This window comes from Natator depressus, chromosome 1 (assembly GCF_965152275.1).
Source record: "Natator depressus isolate rNatDep1 chromosome 1, rNatDep2.hap1, whole genome shotgun sequence".
NCBI classification, from domain to species: domain Eukaryota; kingdom Metazoa; phylum Chordata; order Testudines; family Cheloniidae; genus Natator; species Natator depressus.
Genome location: NC_134234.1, coordinates 13,014,061 through 13,030,637, shown reverse-complemented (window position 1 = coordinate 13,030,637; position 16,577 = coordinate 13,014,061). Strand labels below are relative to the sequence as shown.

Below are 16,577 nucleotides of genomic sequence, written 5' to 3'. Positions count from 1 at the left end.
AAATTTCAACATCCAGCTCCAGAAGCTGGGGCTTGGAGGAAATCACCAAATACTGTATTGTGAGACTCACCATAAAATCACGAGAGTTGGCAACACTGCGGGGACACTCAGGGAATAATCTGAAGGTGATAGGGCTGCCCCACTGTTTCTAGAGAGGCAATCTCTTGCCTCTAAGACCTTTACAGTGGTGCAACTGTGCCCCTGTAAGGTCTCCTGGGTAACCGCTCTGCACTGACCACAAAGAGCTGGTGTAGCTATGGCCTACGCAAGCTTGCATGCAAATTTATAAAGTGACTGAGCCCTAAACCTGCCACGCAGAGTTTCTGGGGATAGTAGCAGATGCTGAGTGATTTTTAACCATCCAGGAAAGGGCAATTATTGCCCTGAAACAGGACTGAGAGGCTGCACGGTTGCTTTCCTGGCATGGAATTTATAGAAGAAATAGGGAAACAGCTAGACAAAGTCATTTTTACAAGGCTCTGGAAGTGTGTGTGTGTGTGATCTCACCCGCAGCCCGTCTCAAAGCTTCAGCTGCGCTAAGAGTTTTGAAGCAATCTCATAAAGACGCAGCACAATCTCTGGATAAAATCCTGGTTGCCCAGCTGTTTCTGAAGGCCTTCAGCCTCTGTTACAGGTGTTGATGCAGAAGAAGGGCAGAACCCAGCTCTTAGGTCCCAGGTTGGGTCTGTGGCACTAGCAGAAAGAGGGGGGAAAAACTATATTATTTGGAGGGGGGAGGTGAGTTCTCTGGCCTGTGTTACAGAGGAGGTCAGACTAGATGATCACAAGGGCGCTTTCGGGCTGGGGAGTCTATGAATCTACTTGCAAGCAGGGCACATTTGAGCTGGAGTAGCTGGAATCTAAAGATATGTGAGCTTTAGTCTCCTCTCTGAGCAACTGCTTTAAACTTTTTGGGGGGGGGGGTGATGAATGGGGCAGCTGTGTTGAGTATCTTGCTACTGGCAACGGCTGATACATAGTTCTTTGCAGGAATGGACTCATTCCTCTGCTTTTTCTCCCCATGTGCTTCCCGTACACACATGAGCAACTCCGAATGAAGCACGAAGCCTGATGACACATTTAATGTTAAATTCTGCCTTCAGCCAAAAGCATGCACTTCAGCGGATGTTGCATGGGTGTAACTGAGAGCCTTTAGCTGACTGTTTCTGTGAAAGCGATCATTGGTCACTAATCTCTTCATTATTCTTTGGCTCTTGCATTCCGTGTCTGTCATTGGAGCGTAACAAAGTTATTCAGAGGCCAAATTCCCCAATCCCAATGGGGTGCTCTCGTTTTACAGACTTCCTTGGGAATGGCACTGTGGCAATACGGAAGTAGGATTTCGAGAGATGGTTGAAATTTCTTGATTGGAATTTTTTGTTGAATAGCTTTACAGACTAAAAGAAAAATAGCTTTACAGACTAAAAAATTTTTTTTGGTGAATTTTTTTATTGTAGGATTTTTTTAAATGTATGTTGGGGGGGGGGGAACCTATTTTCCCCCCTCCCCCCATTTTCAGTGAAAAAACATTTCATGTTTTGAGTCTCACTTTCAGTTTTAAAAGATTGGTTTTCAAACACACACCGATCTCTTTTTCACAACCCGTTCTCTTTCAGCATCCGGTTTTAGTTGAATAAACATTTTTGTGAGCAGTTTTGAAAAATTTTAAAATTTTTCCTGTGGCTTTTTGTTTCAGCCAATGGTAACTGAGTGTGTAAAGCTAATCTGTGAGACGGTGGCAATTCTGGGAATAGAACCTGGCATTTCTACTTGCACGGCCTTGCTCTGTCTGCTAGATACACTTCCATAAACAAAACAAGCCTTTTGTGCTTAACGGTGCTGGTGAAGTTCAGATGCCTAGAGCATGTTGAGGGATCCATTCACAAGCACGCTCTCCCTAAACTTACTCATCACCAGATTGAGGTGAAACTGGTTCGTGGGTTTTCTTTCACAGTCAAAAATCCTAATCGCTTCCTGTTCAGTCCTTTCACGACTCTGCTTTAGAGATGAGGTGTGTCAGTCTGGTGCTCTGGCATTGCTCTGAGTGAAGCTCAGCCAGGCCTCTGGTCCAGTGTGGTTCCCTGCTCAGGGCGCACTTTCACTAGAGCGAGAAGCCTGCTTAGCTTTGGCGCTTCCTGGGTCCACCTCCAGAGCATGCAGCACCCCTGTTCACACCGTGGGCTCCCATCTACCTGGATGGGACGCCGGGGGAAGCCTTGCATGTCCCCAAAGAGCCATGCACCCCAACTTTGCAGTCAGCAGACTCTTAGCCAGCTTTGTAAAATAGTAGGTTTATTAGTCAAGAGGAACCCAGCGTAGAACAGATAGTGTTCGCACAGAAATCAGGAGCTTTTAGGAAAGTCCATCTTCAAGGAGGGGGGCATCCAGAGCTCAGGGCCCTGGGCGGGGGCCTGAGTCCCAAACCAGCAGACTGACTCACTTCCAGCTGCCTGGCCTCAGTTACGCCCCTCCCTGTTGTGCGTCCATCCTTTGTCTCTTTCCTTTCGCTTTGTTCTCCAACACTTCTGGCTGCTTCTTGCAGAGGAGGGGGCCTGGCCATCAGTCACCAGGCTACAGTGTAAAAAGAACCAGGAGTACTTGTGGCATCTTAGAGACTAACAAATTTATTTGGGCATCAGAGTGTCTGCCATTCTCTGGCCACAGTCGGCAGTCACACCTGCCCTCTAGGGGTCCCTGCAACAATCACACACCCTTATCCCACCACCTAGATGCTTGAGTGATACATAGGGGAAACTGAGACACACACAGTATTCAGAGAAAACATTAAGAACATTCCCACTTCGTCATGGTAGGTCAGCACAGTTCTCTGGGATTATATTGCCTTTAAAGGAAAAAGAACAAATAAGGTGACAATAAGTAATGTCAAGTATCAGGGGGCAGCCGTGTTAATCTGTATCCACAAAAGCAACTAGGAGTCTGGTGGCACCTTAAAGACTAACAGATTTATTTGGGCATAAGCTTTTGTGGGTAAAACACCACTTGCATCTGAAGAAGTGGTGTTTTACCCACAAAAGCTTATGTCCAAATAAATCTGTTAGTCTTTAAGGTGCCACCAGACTCCTAGTTGTTAATAAGTACTTGAGAGATTTGAGAACCACCTATAATGCAGCTGTGGCTGAACTGTGGCTCGTGAGCCGCATGCGGCTCTTGTACAGTTAAAGTGCAGCTCCCAGAGCCCCCCCCTGCTTGCCCCCCACCCATTCTCCACCTTACAAGACAGTGCAGGGGTAGTGTGGGGCTTCTGCCCGGTGGCAAGGTGGTGGCAGGACTAGGGGCTTTAGCCTAGCAGAGGGGGAAGGGGCATCAGGGCAGAAGGCCCACCCCCTGGCAGGTGCCACCCCACAGGGCAGGTTGTGCTCTCAAACTGCTGAAGATTATTGTATGTGGTTCGGAGGTCAGTAAATTTGGCTGCTCCTGCTATAATGTGTCTATTGAGGTCAACTTGTATTGGGCGGTTCTCACTTTCTTGACCTCGTTCCCTTTTCCCTTCCCAAAAGGACTGATGAGGAAAATGAAAGCGATCTATTGTAATATCGCCGTGATGCAGTCATATACAGTAAAGTGCTTTCATTCTGCTTCAAGCACCAGTCCCTGAGTCATACTGTGTAGCGGTGTACTATTGCTTAGGTGGCAGATAAAGTCAGCTTTCTATTTAACTAGATTTGCCATAACCTCGTACTGTTCAATCTCAGGAAGCGTGGCTTCAGGAAACACTCCAGGCTTCGTTTAAAGTCACACAAGCAGGATGCTTTAAATCTAGGCCTGACACCTAGGTAGAGTGCATGATTCTAAGGAGTGGTAGGAGGGAAAACAGCACAATAAAGACAATGGATTTCAAGAAGGCAGACTTTAGCAAACTCAGGGAGTTGGTAGGAAAGATCCCATGGGAAGCAAGTCTAAGAGGAAAAACAATTGACAGTTGGCAGTTTTTCAGAGACCTTATTAAGGGCACAAGAGCAAACTATCCCACCGCATACAAAAGATAGGAAGTATGGCAAGAGACCATCCTGGCTTAACCAGGAGATTTTTCAGTGGTCTGAAACTCAAAAGAGTCCATCAAAAAGTTAAAAGGAGTACTAATGGCACTTTAGAGACTAGGCACTGCATTTAGCCGTATGGAGTGGAAATCTATAAATTGGTTAGTCTCTAAGGTGCCATTAGTACTCCTTTTCTTTTTGAGAATACAGACTAACACGGAGAGTGGGGTGGGGGGAGGTATTTTTTCATGCTTTGTGTGTATAAAAAGATCTTCTACACTTTCCACAGTATGCATCCGATGAAGTGAGCTGTAGCTCGCGAAAGCTCATGCTCAAATAAATTGGTTAGTCTCTAAGGTGCCACAAGTACTCCTTCACTCTGAAACCTGTCATTCAAAAAGTTGTAATTTGACCTAGTTTCCAAGGATGAATATAAACAAACATGTGTATGTAGGGACAAAATTAGAAAAGCCAAGGCACATACGAGATTAAACTAGCTAGAGACATAAAGGGTAACAAGACAACGTTCTATAAATATGTTAGAAAGGAAAACCAAGGACAGGGTGGACCCATTACTAAGGGCCGGGGGGGAACAATAACAAAGTATTGAAAATGGCAGAAATGTTAAATGACTTTTTTTTTGTTTCAGTTTCAGTTTAAAAAGGTTAGTAGTGCTTGGACGTCCAAGCACTGTGAACGCCAGTGATAACGAGGTAGGATCAGAGGCTAAAACAGGGCAAGAGCAAGTTAAAAATTACTTAGACAAGTTCAGATGTCTTGAAGTGACCAGGGCCTGACGAAATGCATCCTAGAATACTCAAGTTGCTGACTGAGGTGATATGAGCCATTAGCAATTGGCTTTGAAAAGTCATGAAAGACGGGAGAGATACCAGGGGACTAGAAAAGGAGAAATATAGTGCTCATCTATAGAGAGGGAAATAAGGGCAACCCGGGCGTTATTACAGACCAGTCAGCTTAACTTAAGTATGTGGAAAGATAGTTAAGCAATCAATCTGCAAACACGTAGAAGATAATAAGGTGATAAGTAACAGTCAGCATGGATTTGTCAAGAACAACTTTGTCAAGTGTCAAATCAACCTGATAGCTTTCTTTGACAGGTAACAAGCCTTGTGGATGGGGGGAAGCAGTAGATGTGGTAATCTTGACTTTACTAAAGCTTTTGATACTGTCTCACATGATCTTCTCATAAACAAGCTAGGGAAATGCAACCTAGATGGAGCTACTATAAGGTGGGTGCAAAACTGGTTGGAAAACTGTTCCCAGAGAATAGTTATCAGTGGTTCACAGTCATGCTAAAAGCACATATCGAGTGCGGTCCCACAGGGATTGGTTCTGGTTCTGTTCAATATCTTCATCAATGATTTGGATAATGGCATAGAGAGTACACTTATAAAGTTTGCGGACAATACCAAGCTGGGAGGGGTTGCAAGTGCTTTGGAGGGTAGGGGAACAAAATGATCTGGACAAACTGGAGAAACGGTCTGAAGTAAATCGGATGAAATTCAATAAGGACAAATGCAAAGTGTTAGCTACGAAGTAGAGTAATCTATTGCACACTTACAAAATGGGAAATGACTGCCTAGGAAGGAGTACTGCAGAAAGGGATCTGGAGGTCATAATGGATCACAAGCCAAATAAGTCAACAGTGTAACACTGTTGCTCAAAAAGAAAAAGCCCATTCTAGGGTTTATTAGCAGGAGTGTTATAAGCATGACACGAGGGGTAATTCTTCCGCTCTACTCCGCGCTGATTAGGCCTCAGGTGGAATATTGTGTCCAGTTCTGGGTGCCACATTTCAGGAAAGATGTGGATAAATTTGAGAAAGTCCAGAGAAGAGCAACAAAAATGATTAGGGGTCTAGAACACATGACCTGTGAGGGAACATTGAGAAAACTGGGTTTGTTTAGTCTGGAGAAGAGAAGACCGAGGAGGGACATAAATTTTCAAGTACATAAAAGGTTGTTACAAGGAGGAGGGAGAAATTGTTCTCCTTAACCTCTGAGGAAAGGACAAAAAGCAATGGGTTTAAATTGCAGGAAGGGAGGTTTAGGTTGGACATTAGAAAAAACTTCCTAACAACTGTCAGGATGGTTAAGCACTGGAATAAATTACCCAGGGAGGTTGTGGAATCTCTGTCATTGCAGATTTTTAAGAGCAGGTTGGACAAACCCCTGTCAGGGATGGTCTAGATAATACTTAGTCCTGCCATGAGTGCAGGGAACTGGACTAGATGACCTCTCGACGTCCCTTCCAGTCCTATGATTCTATGACAGACTAGATAAAATCCCTCGCTGGGGGTGTAATCTCATTGGAGCCAGTGTTACACCAAGGATGGATTTGGCCAGTATTTGCAATTCCCCTGATTGTGCCTAGCTGTGGCATATACAGCAAAGCAACTGAGACTGCCTTCTGTAGGCTGCATCTAAGGTAGTCAGACCTCTGAACCGGTCGAGTAGGTGCTTCCTGTGAACATCCTGGGACTCCTGCCTTGCCTCTAATCTAAAATCAATTGCTGAGGCTGAAAATACTTGTCTTGGGCAGTGTGGGCTGGAAACAACCCCAGGAGCCAAATTCTTCCACTAGATAAGGGCAGGCAACTCTCTCCGATTCCAAGTATGAATTGTCTCAACAGCACAATGGGGCCACGATTGCTATTGGCACTGCTGTGACACTAATAAAGTGCAAATCTGAGGGCAGACCGGGTAGGGGATCCCTGTTGGTCGTGCTGCCTGACTCCTGGGTTTCTCTAAATGGTACAAATCGACCTCCCCATCTGTGCTCCTTGCCTACCAATCTGACTTCCGTTCCCCTTGCTTAGTTTTGCCAGAGCTAAGAACTCTGCTCCAGATTCCTGGAGCAGCTGAGTGCCAGTCAGACCATTCTTCTGTGAGGTGGGCTTACGAGACCATCAGAATAGGTCACATGCAGCCGAAGCCAAACTGGACACCTGGCCTCTAAGGGTTGGAGGGTCTCCTTGCATTAACTGGTGCCACCTAGTTTTCTGTGCCAACAATCCCCTCTTGTCTGAGTCTCTAGCCTCTGCCAAGCCTGCCTGCAAATTCAGAACGGTTGAGGAGTAAACACCTGATGAGCAGAATTTCTGGGGACAGTAGCAGAGGCTGAGCTAATGCTCTAAAGCGAGAGGTCGAAAGCCACGTGACTCTAACCATCCAGGAAAGTGCAGTTACTGTTCTGAGATGGGACTGAGAGGCAGCACCGTCACTTTCCTGGGGTGAAACTTAGAGGTGAAATAAGGGAAATGGCTCTCCTTCGGGCATCTTTCCAAGGCGCTGGAAGTGTATGACCTCGCTAGCGGCCAGTCACAGCGCTTCAGCTGCGCTCAGCATTCTGAAGCAAACCTCGTCGAGATGCAGTCAAATCTTGGCCCTGTTGAAGTCAATTGCAAAACTCACATTGACTTGGAGTGGGGCCAGGATTTCACCCTGTATTTCTAGCCTATGTTGTCCACTTGCAATGATGCCAACTGGCTTCTGTCCCCTGCTTGTGCCTACTTTGCCCCTGGCTCCAGTCCTAAAATCCCCGTGCTGCTCCAGAGCACTCTCTAAAGCGACACGCAGGCCCAAGATGCACTGCTAGCAATGAAATAATGCCTTGTAATGTAGCGTTTGACAGATGGATTCACCAACAACCGAATCAATCATACTAAACAAGTGCAGGTCTCTGGGCATTTAATTGCGGGCTCTGTAGACACAATTAACGTCTAATGCATCGTCCTTTAAAATCGTTCTAAGGCCAGGCTCGCTTTAACTGCATCAAGTTCCTTGCACATCAGTCAGTGTGGAAGTCCTTGCTGGCGGCTTTGGAAACTAGACGTGAGGCTTAGTACATGGCTTTCTAAAGCAGCCTCTCCCTGCAGGAGACTTTGCAGGAGAAATTTCTGGACTGGCAAGGAAAACCAGGCACCTGCCTGTCAAACCGAACAGCTTTCCTCTGTGTCATGTCTCTCTTCTTCCCTGCCCATTTTGATGTGGGACGTTATCTGTTATACAAGGCCTGATAGGAATGGGGAACTGTAACTACCCAGATATGTCGGAAAAGAGAGGCAGGCTTTAAATATAGGACCAATCTGTAAATCTAGCACTGCTGCTGTAAGTGGGCACAGATCCACGGAGGCTGATAGTTGTGGCCACTGGTGATTTTCCAACGTAGGTTCCAGGGCTGCTGTACATCACCGGCAACTCTTCCAGACTCTGCTGCATGGCACAGACCCAAAGGCGAGGGGACGTGCGCTCTCAGAGGAAGCCTGTCTGGTTGTGGGTGTCTTTCCTTTAACTAACCACAGGTTTCGAAGTCGTCTTGTTGGCTCCCTGTAATTTGCAGGGATCAGCAGGCTTGTGTGTGCTGGAGGCAAATCCGGGTTTGTAATGGGGGTGCCAAGGTGCATCCGTCCTGCTGGATACTGAACTAGCCACGGAGGAAGGCTGACTCGCCAGTGACCCTCCTGTTCCTTGTCCCATCAGGTTCGTTCTGTGGCTCGTTGCAGTCGTCAGCCCTCAGGATGAAGAGGAACTTGGTCTGCTGGGCGCTCGTCGTCTTCCTCGCCGTGAGTACAATGTAACCCTGCGCTCGTTCTGGTCTGCACGGCCCGGGTCGGCTGCACCCCATTGAGCACATGTGTGGGGCAAAGGTGTAAAGCTGTGGCTGCACGTGCACGGGTATCCCCCAGGCCGCGGAGAGCGGGGGCGAGGGGGCGAGTCGTTTGTAGCTGAGAGTCAGGCAGGCTGCGCGGGAGACAGCTCTTGTGTTGGCCAGGGTGGGGCTGGGTGAAGAGGCAGAGAGGAAGCTGGTGTTAGCTAATGGGTCAGGGGGCAGGGGGAGAAGAGGCTGGGGTAAGCCGATGGAGGAGACTAAAAACCCAGGCAAGAGTGACGGTAAAACCAAGCTGAAGCGTGCCTCAGCGCCCCACACAGTGTCACACGCTCTGCCGTCTGCTTTCCCAGCCTGAAGCCACCCGGACGGGCCCCTGCCACCACACAGAGCCCTGCTGAAGTCAACTGGGCTGTATGCAGGCACCCGAGGCCACCCACGCTGATCTGACAGCAGGCTCTGGGCTTCTGACTGTATGATCTCAGGGCAGAGAGCTCTTCTTTACCCAGAGTTCTCCTCCTCTTCGCCACCTTCCAGCCTCTGGGCTCCCTCTGGGCAACCTAGCCACATGGTCTTTTTCAGCAGTGTCCTAACTCTGCTTGCATCATACCAAGTCCCCCGGACCCACAGCTCCTGCCCCAGAGCCGAAGGGGTTGTGGTCACGCCCACCCGCTGCCCGTCGCCTCTCTTGGAGGCATGCGACGCCCCGGTTCCCTTATCGATACTCTTGTGGTAGCGTGATTATAAATGAGTGTTTGATGCTTATCGCGTGACTGCTCTGACAAGGCTGGTTCCGAAGCGATTGCATGGATGCCCTGCGTGAGTGGAGACCTCCCTGCCCTGGCTGTGAAGCTACTTCGGAGACCCTCTGCTAAGAGAAAATGGTCGGGGTTTAGCAGGCTGTGCTTCTGTAATAGGCCTTCAGCCTCCCTCATGCCCTCCCCAACCCCAGCCTCCTCTTACTGAATACTGGACATTACTAGAAAAGGTCACACTGGAGCATCTGAGGACTGAGACTTTTACCTCTGGCTGCAGAAAAGCAGCAGGGGTGTGGGGGGACGGGACGCAGGAGAAACGAGGCTAAAATAGTCTGCTCTGGCTGCCCCTGGAGACTGCCCAAAATAAGACTCTGCCTCTTGCTTCCTTATGGTGAAGCCTGGCAGGGCTGGGAAGGAGGCTTGTGCGGGGCCAGCGGTGCTGAGGGAGAATTGCATGGATCCCCTGGCAGTGTGGGTTTTTTAAGGCATGCTGCAGGACAGGAAGGCCTGGAAAGGAGAGAGATGAGAGAAGCAGCCCCCTGCAGCACGGTTACGGGGAGTGTGCGTGGAGTCCCCTGTAACCACCTCCTCGACCCCCGTGCCCGATTTGCTGCCTGGGCACAGGAGCTGGCAGGGTTCAGTCTGGACTAGGGGGGCTGGAGCTGGATGCCCCTGGGGAGGAGGCAATGCTGAGGAGCGTGCGTGGGGCTGGGGTGGGAGAGGAGGCAATGCCGAGGAGCGTGCATGTGGCAGCTGCTGGTGCGAGGGGGGCCCCTCCTTGTCTGGCTATTGCAGCCCGTCTGGGTGCTGCAGGAGCCGTGCTGTGGGAGGGCGCTGTGCTCACGCTGATGGGCCGGAAGGAGGGTGGCTGCGATGTGGGGGGGGGGGAGGGGTGTTTTGGTTGTGAGGGAAATAACAGGCATTCTATGTCAGAAGTCAAAGGGTTAATCCCTCTCTCCCCCCAAAAACACACCCTCCCCCCTGCCTTGCTGCTTTAAATACACAGCAGGGGAGGCCTGGAAAAGCAGGGAGCTGCCATCCGGGGCACCAGAAGGCTGTGCTCCCAGGTCTGTCCTGGCCCGAGAGCCCTTCTCCCTGAGCTCATCTCCCCATCCATTAGAGACGCAGAGGCAGAGCTGGGCATCGGGTTTGCTGCAATATCTAGAAATCGATGTGGCGGCTCCAACTCGATCCCTTTAAAAGCTGTGGACGCAGGGTTCCATTGGCCGGCCTCTGCACTCAGACTCATCTGCCCTGCGGAGCTGCTGAGGGGCGGGAGGGGATGGCCATGACCCTGGTTATGGCTGGCCTGCTGCCCCGAGGAGAATCCTGTGGGGGCAGTGGAAGTGCCGAGGGGAATTCCTGACTGCCCTGTGCCCCTTGCCTGTCCCTGATTACCCTTGGCTGGGAAGGGTTGGCCTTGGGCAAATGCAAAGCGTTAGGTCAGAGCTGAGCTGCGCTGGCTGATAAGTAGCTGGTCCTGGCTGTTGTGGTAAGAGAACAGGTTCCCCAAATCTGCCCTGCTGGTGGGGATGGTTTCGTGGCTTGCTGCTCCGTGTCCTCCGGTGCTGGGACGTGTTGCAGACAGCAGAGCCCAGGGTGCTCCCTTGAGAACAGATGCGGTTCCCCGTCTCACTGCTGCAACGTGCTATTCCCATCCTCCGTTACGCTGCCGGAGGAGGCAGCATCCAGAGGATTAAAACAGGGATCAGGGCTAGGGTTTGGGTTTCAGAGGTGTGATTTCCTCAGCCCAGATAGTAGCCGTTCTATAAAATCACCTGACCTCTGCTCAGACCAGGCCAATAGGGCCCACCCAGCTTTGGAACCAACCCAAGAACAGGGGTTCAGATGAGAGGATCTGGGCTTGCCCCATTCTTTCCTCCCTTGGCCACACTAACCTGGCTCTCCGCAAGGCCTTCCTGGTGAGGATCTCAAAGCACTTTGCAAACTGACAAAATTAGTTGTTACCCAATGACTCCCTGGCTGCTTCGTGAGCTGCTGGGTGGAGACAGAGACTGTGGTTTTGACCTTTTATAGCTTAGTACCCAAGATGCGCGAGAGACCATTTCTCTTGCCCGTGCAGCTGTGATCAATACAGTATGCTCCAGTTGGAGCACCTATATAAGGGAGTTGCTGGCAGGGCATCCTCCTTGCAGCCTTCTGAGTTCTGAAATTCACTCCGTATCTTTGGTGTTCCAGAGCCCATACTTAAAGGAGCATTATAATTTTTTTTTTTAATTGGCTTTACATCCTTTTTGGCTTCTTTATGCGGGATAAAAAAGGCCTGACAGTCTGCATAGTTTTCTTCCCCCTACTTGTTTAATATATTTTTAACCAAAAACATCTTATCTAGTTTGGTTGGAGGATCTCTTGGAGGTTTATGGAATGTCTGTGAGCACTTAGAACACCCATTCTTTTAATTAAGGTGCATTTTTAACAAAGACTTCTTTTCTCCAAAGATTCTGCTAGTCATTTGGAATTCAGTAGGTGTAACCAACAGCACATTTACCATCGTCGTGACTAAAACGCCCTTCGCTTTCAGTCTCGTGAGATGTTAGCACTGAATTCGTTTTTCCCACTTGCCATAGTTTTCTAGAGTAGAGAAGACCTGAATTTCCTGTTTTGCTTTTGTTTTAAGCAAAGAAACACAGGCAAAGAAACTGAATGGAAATCCTTTACAAATCTCTGAAGGTGGCCTGAAAGAAGCCAAAAAGGGCTTCAAAGCCAATTTTGTTCTGTTCTGCATTACCTTTAACTCTCTTTTCAGAGGTGTTTGGGTGCAAGCAAAGTTTAGGTGAGGGGACTGTTGAGAGGCTTAATAGATAATTTTATGGGCAGGTGGGGCAGTACTTTGTGAATGGTCAATTATGTGTACTGCATTAATTATTTAACAAATTTCTGATGATGTAAAGTGCCTATCATAGCTTCTGGACACTGAAGTAATAGGAATGCATCCGATGAAGTGAGCTGTAGCTCATGAAAGCTCATGCTCAAATAAATTTGTTAGTCTCTAAGGTGCCACAAGTACTCCTCTTCTTTTTGCGAATACAGACTAACACGGCTGCTACTCTGAAAACTGTATAAACTGAAATAATTCTATAAAACACTTTATTAATACAGACCTAGCTCATATGTAATGCTTTCCTTCAGCAGATCTCGAAACGCTTTACAGAGGCCATCAGTATCATTATCACCCATTTTACAGGTGGGGAAACTGAGGCATCAAGCAGCAAAGTGACTTGCCCAAGGTCACCCAGTAGTAGAGCCAGGAATAAAATCCAGATCTCCCTGAGCCCCAGACCTGTGCTCTATCCACTGGACCACACTGCCTCTCTGTAAAAGCCACGCCACTTCTTTAACTTGTGATCTGCCAGTTAGCCTGTGTATGATGCAACATGTGCATTCCCCAGTCTTTTTACTGTAAAGTCTTATGACATTTTATTTATACACTCCCAGTTTCTATTTAGAACTCTTATTCATGGGACTGGACTCTTTCTGTGTGTGTGTGTGTGTGTGTGTGATACACTCACAACTCAACTTTGTTTAGCCTCTCCCAGTTCATACAGGCTTCGTCATTTCAGCTCTGTTGTGCACTGAGGTCCCACTTTGAGATCAGAGATAGAACCTCGTTCCTAGCTTGTGTGTGGATACATCACAGATGAAACATTCAGCCTTCAAAGAGCGTGGAGCTCACCAAAATCTTTTCATCCATTTTTTTTCCCAATGAAAAAAGACTTTTTTGGAAGAAAACCAAAACTTTTGAGAGGTTTCATTGTTTTCCTCAAACACTGTCGTGTAATCATTTGACACCTCCTCTCTCTCCCACTCCCCTCCCACCCCGAAACAAAAGTTTCCCTTTTAACTCAGACATTTATTTCACTTCAGTTTGGGGGAATTCCTCCCTTTTCTTCCCTCCTTCCTTTTTCTTCAGTAGAAGAAAGGGGGCATGGAACAGGAGTGAGGGAAGGAAAAAAGGGGTGAAGGAAAGCCAAAGAAATGAACTGAAACAAATCTATGAATCCATTTTTGTTTGGTCAAAAAACTCCCTAGGAAAAAAGTCCATTTTGTTCGACATCTTTCCTGGGACATGGTCACCACTTGAGCGTGTTTGCGATGTGGGGTGAGGGCAATCTGGGAGGGCTGCCGTTTGCTGTCCCTTGTAGCTGTCCCCACCAAGCCTGCTATTGGCGGACGCAGTGAGTGAGCAGCGGGCTCATGAACGGTGCCTGCCCTGGTGCCCTGTGCCCCTGCTGACGGTGCTGCCGACCAGAGAAGGCGCAGAGTTGCCAACATGCGAGCTATTTGCCCAGGGACAATGCTCTCTGCCTACACCAGTGCTGCGGCTGGGCGTAGCGCTCCTGGCATTCAGGGGGCTGGATCTGCGGTAGTGGGGGAGAACACGGCTGGAGAACATGAAAGGAACAGGTGACTAGGGCAGCCTCTTGGAGAAACACAGGGCCAAGCAAATGCCCACGAGCACAGGCTAGGTGAGCACTGTGTCCCAAGGCTCCCACCTGCTGATCCAGGTCTGGGCAGTGGTTTCCTATGTGACCAGCACCGTGCTCGGGCTCGGAAAGAGCCGCTGCCCCCACTTTTGTGCCAGTAAATAGCCTAAAGCTCTCTTGGTGCTTTGTTTGCTTGTGCAGGGGTTGCCTGGCAGCGCTTTTATCTGGTACTGTGGCTGGGAGGGGGAGCAGGCAGGTGGAGGGATTGTTCCTGCCTTGCCCCAGGGCTGTCAGGGTCTCCAGCTGGCTCCAGCTCTTCTCCTCTCTGCTTCCCCAGAGGTGACTGTAGCTACCACATCCCACCTGCAAGGAGCAGGACAGGAGCCTGCCTAAGGATTAGCTTGTGGGAGGCAAGTAACCCTCACCCTGACTTGCTTGGCTCCCTACTCACAGGGTGACACATGCTGCTTATAACCTACCTCAACCAAAAGGCTTGGGTCTAATGAGCATTGCTTTGGCCCTTGGGCTCGGATGCAAGTCAGAATCGGAGCTGTCAGAGCAGCTGGGCCCTCCCTGTTCAGCTCTCGGGGCTGGAGGCTGCCGGGGTTAGTAAAGTTCCTCCTGGAACCCTACAACCCCGGCCACTATGCAGCAGAATCAGGCCCAGCTCTGGGGGCAGGGGGGAGCAAAGAGCCGATCCCAGCTCTGTGTGACGCCTGTGAAATCAGCCCTGGGTGTTACGTAGGCTGTATGCAGTGAAGTTGACGCCATGTCATTCCAAGGATGTTGTGATCCTGAGGGAATTCTGCACCTACAAATGATGCGCACAATATTTTAAAATTCTGCAAAATTTTATTTGTCAATGAATAAATGTGGCTCGAGCGTGGCAGAGGGGAGCACAGGCCACTGGCGGCATTGAGGTGGACGATCACCCTGAAGCCTCCACCTCCCCCAGTACAGGGACTCGGCAGTGAAGCTGCACCTGACCCTGACGCAGTGCAAGGGCCGGGCCTGCCCCAGAAACACTCTGGGGTCCTGCCCCTCTGCACCAGGTGTGGCTGGGCAGGTTCAGCCCAGCAGGATCCAAGTGTGGAGGGGCTTAGTGTGGGGGAATCCAGGTGTGGGGGGTGAGGTTTCTGTGTGGGGTAGTCTGGGTGTGGGCAGCTCAGTGGGAGATCTGGATGCATGGGGGATCGTTGTGGGGGGGGGGGTGCTGGGTGCAGGGGCAATGGGCCTCAGCATGGGGGGTCTGGGTGTGGGGAGATGGGGCTTGGTGCTGGGGGCTCATCGGAGGGGTCCAGGTATAGGGGGTAGGGCTTGTCAGGGTGAGGGTTTGATGGGCCTACTCAATGGGGGAGCCTTAGCTGCTGCTGAGAGGATGCCGCATGCCGGGCTCCCGCTCTCCCCCGCCCCATGATTCCCCTATTCCCCTTTCTTCTCCATGCCCACTGTCTCTTCCCCCCCACCACCCCCGACCTCCCTTACCTAGCCCCACCGTGGGCACACTCTGTTGCACAGAAAACAGGAAGGCTCCCAGCACGCAGAAGGGAGCACAACTGGCACTAGGACCCAGGAGGCAGCATCCAGCTGCAGAGTCAGCAGAGCTGAGACACAAACTCCTTCAGCTGGGCAGCTCTGCACTTGTGGAAATGCGGGGTGGGGGGGGGAGTGGCACATAGCCCCGTGTGCCCCCCCCCCATGCCTTGCCTCTGGGGGGAGACGGCTCCCCAAAAACTTCACCCAGGGTCGTCTGCCCCTCCCCACCCCTTGCGCGGCTTCCCTTGGCTTCCCTGCCGTTTTCTGCGGGGAAGCACAGGAATTCTGCGGGGGGCGCAGTCACGCAGAACCCCCCCCCCCCCCGAGTAATGTTAGAGAGACACGGTGGGTGGGGCTATGTCTTTTCATTGGACCAGCTTCTGTTGTCCTGTTGTACAGCCTGAGGATCAGCTCCGTCTGGCTCGAGAGCTTGGTCTCTCTCACCGGCAGAAGTTGGTCAAATAAAAGAAATCCCCTCCCCGGCCTTGTCTCTCTGGGTGTTGCATGGTGCCGTTGCTGCCATGCTGCCTGAGCACCCCTGGGGCGGCAGCATGGCGGCGATCGAGGGTGATGGGGCTGTTGGGGGTTTTTGGCTGGCCCTTTCCCGTTATGAAAAGAAAGGGGACGGGATGAAGAAAAATCAGGACCCTGAGACTGGCAGTCCCCGGGGCCAATGGGGAGAAGCCAACGCTCCAGGTCAGCCCGATTGACCGGGCAGGCAGGCCAATGAGGGAGCCCAGGGCCCGTCGTCCGTGTGAGCTGGAGCTGCCTGAGGCAGAGTAGGGCCGGGCAGAGTTAAGGGGAGAGTAGCAGCAACCAAAGGCAGAGAAGCAGCTCACAAGGCAGAGCAGCCAGGAGCTGGGGCAGCGCAGACCAGCCATGCCAACAGGGAACCAGGGCTGAGCTCCAGCGGGGGACTGCTGGGCCAGAGCCAGGACAGCAGCATCGTGAGCAGCTGGGGAGAGCGAGGGCAGCTCTGGGCAAAGGGCCCAGTGAAGGTAGATGTCGCCAGACAAGAGGCCTTGCACGCTGGACTCTGAGTGGGAGCTGTGACCCGCAATGGGGGAAAGGGGAGACCAGTACTCGGGAGAAGGGTCCCTGCTCCCTGGAGCTGAGGGCGCATGACCACCACCAGATCTGGTGTCTGACCCATGGTATCAGTACAGCACAGCCAGGGCCTGGACCAGGGGTCGGCAATGTGTCCGTACACG

At 50.6% G+C, this 16,577-nt stretch overlaps 1 protein-coding gene across 1 annotated transcript in view; it reads left to right on the top strand.

Moving 5' to 3' along the window:
- The window catches only part of RELT (RELT TNF receptor), a 79,301-nt gene that overhangs the window by 34,548 nt on the left and 28,176 nt on the right, over window positions 1–16,577 (top strand). Inside the window, exon 2 of the mRNA XM_074942922.1 lies at window positions 8,501–8,583. Coding sequence (XP_074799023.1) covers window positions 8,539–8,583 — 45 coding nt within the window. The 5' untranslated portion in view covers window positions 8,501–8,538. The remainder of the gene's footprint in view (window positions 1–8,500; window positions 8,584–16,577) is intronic.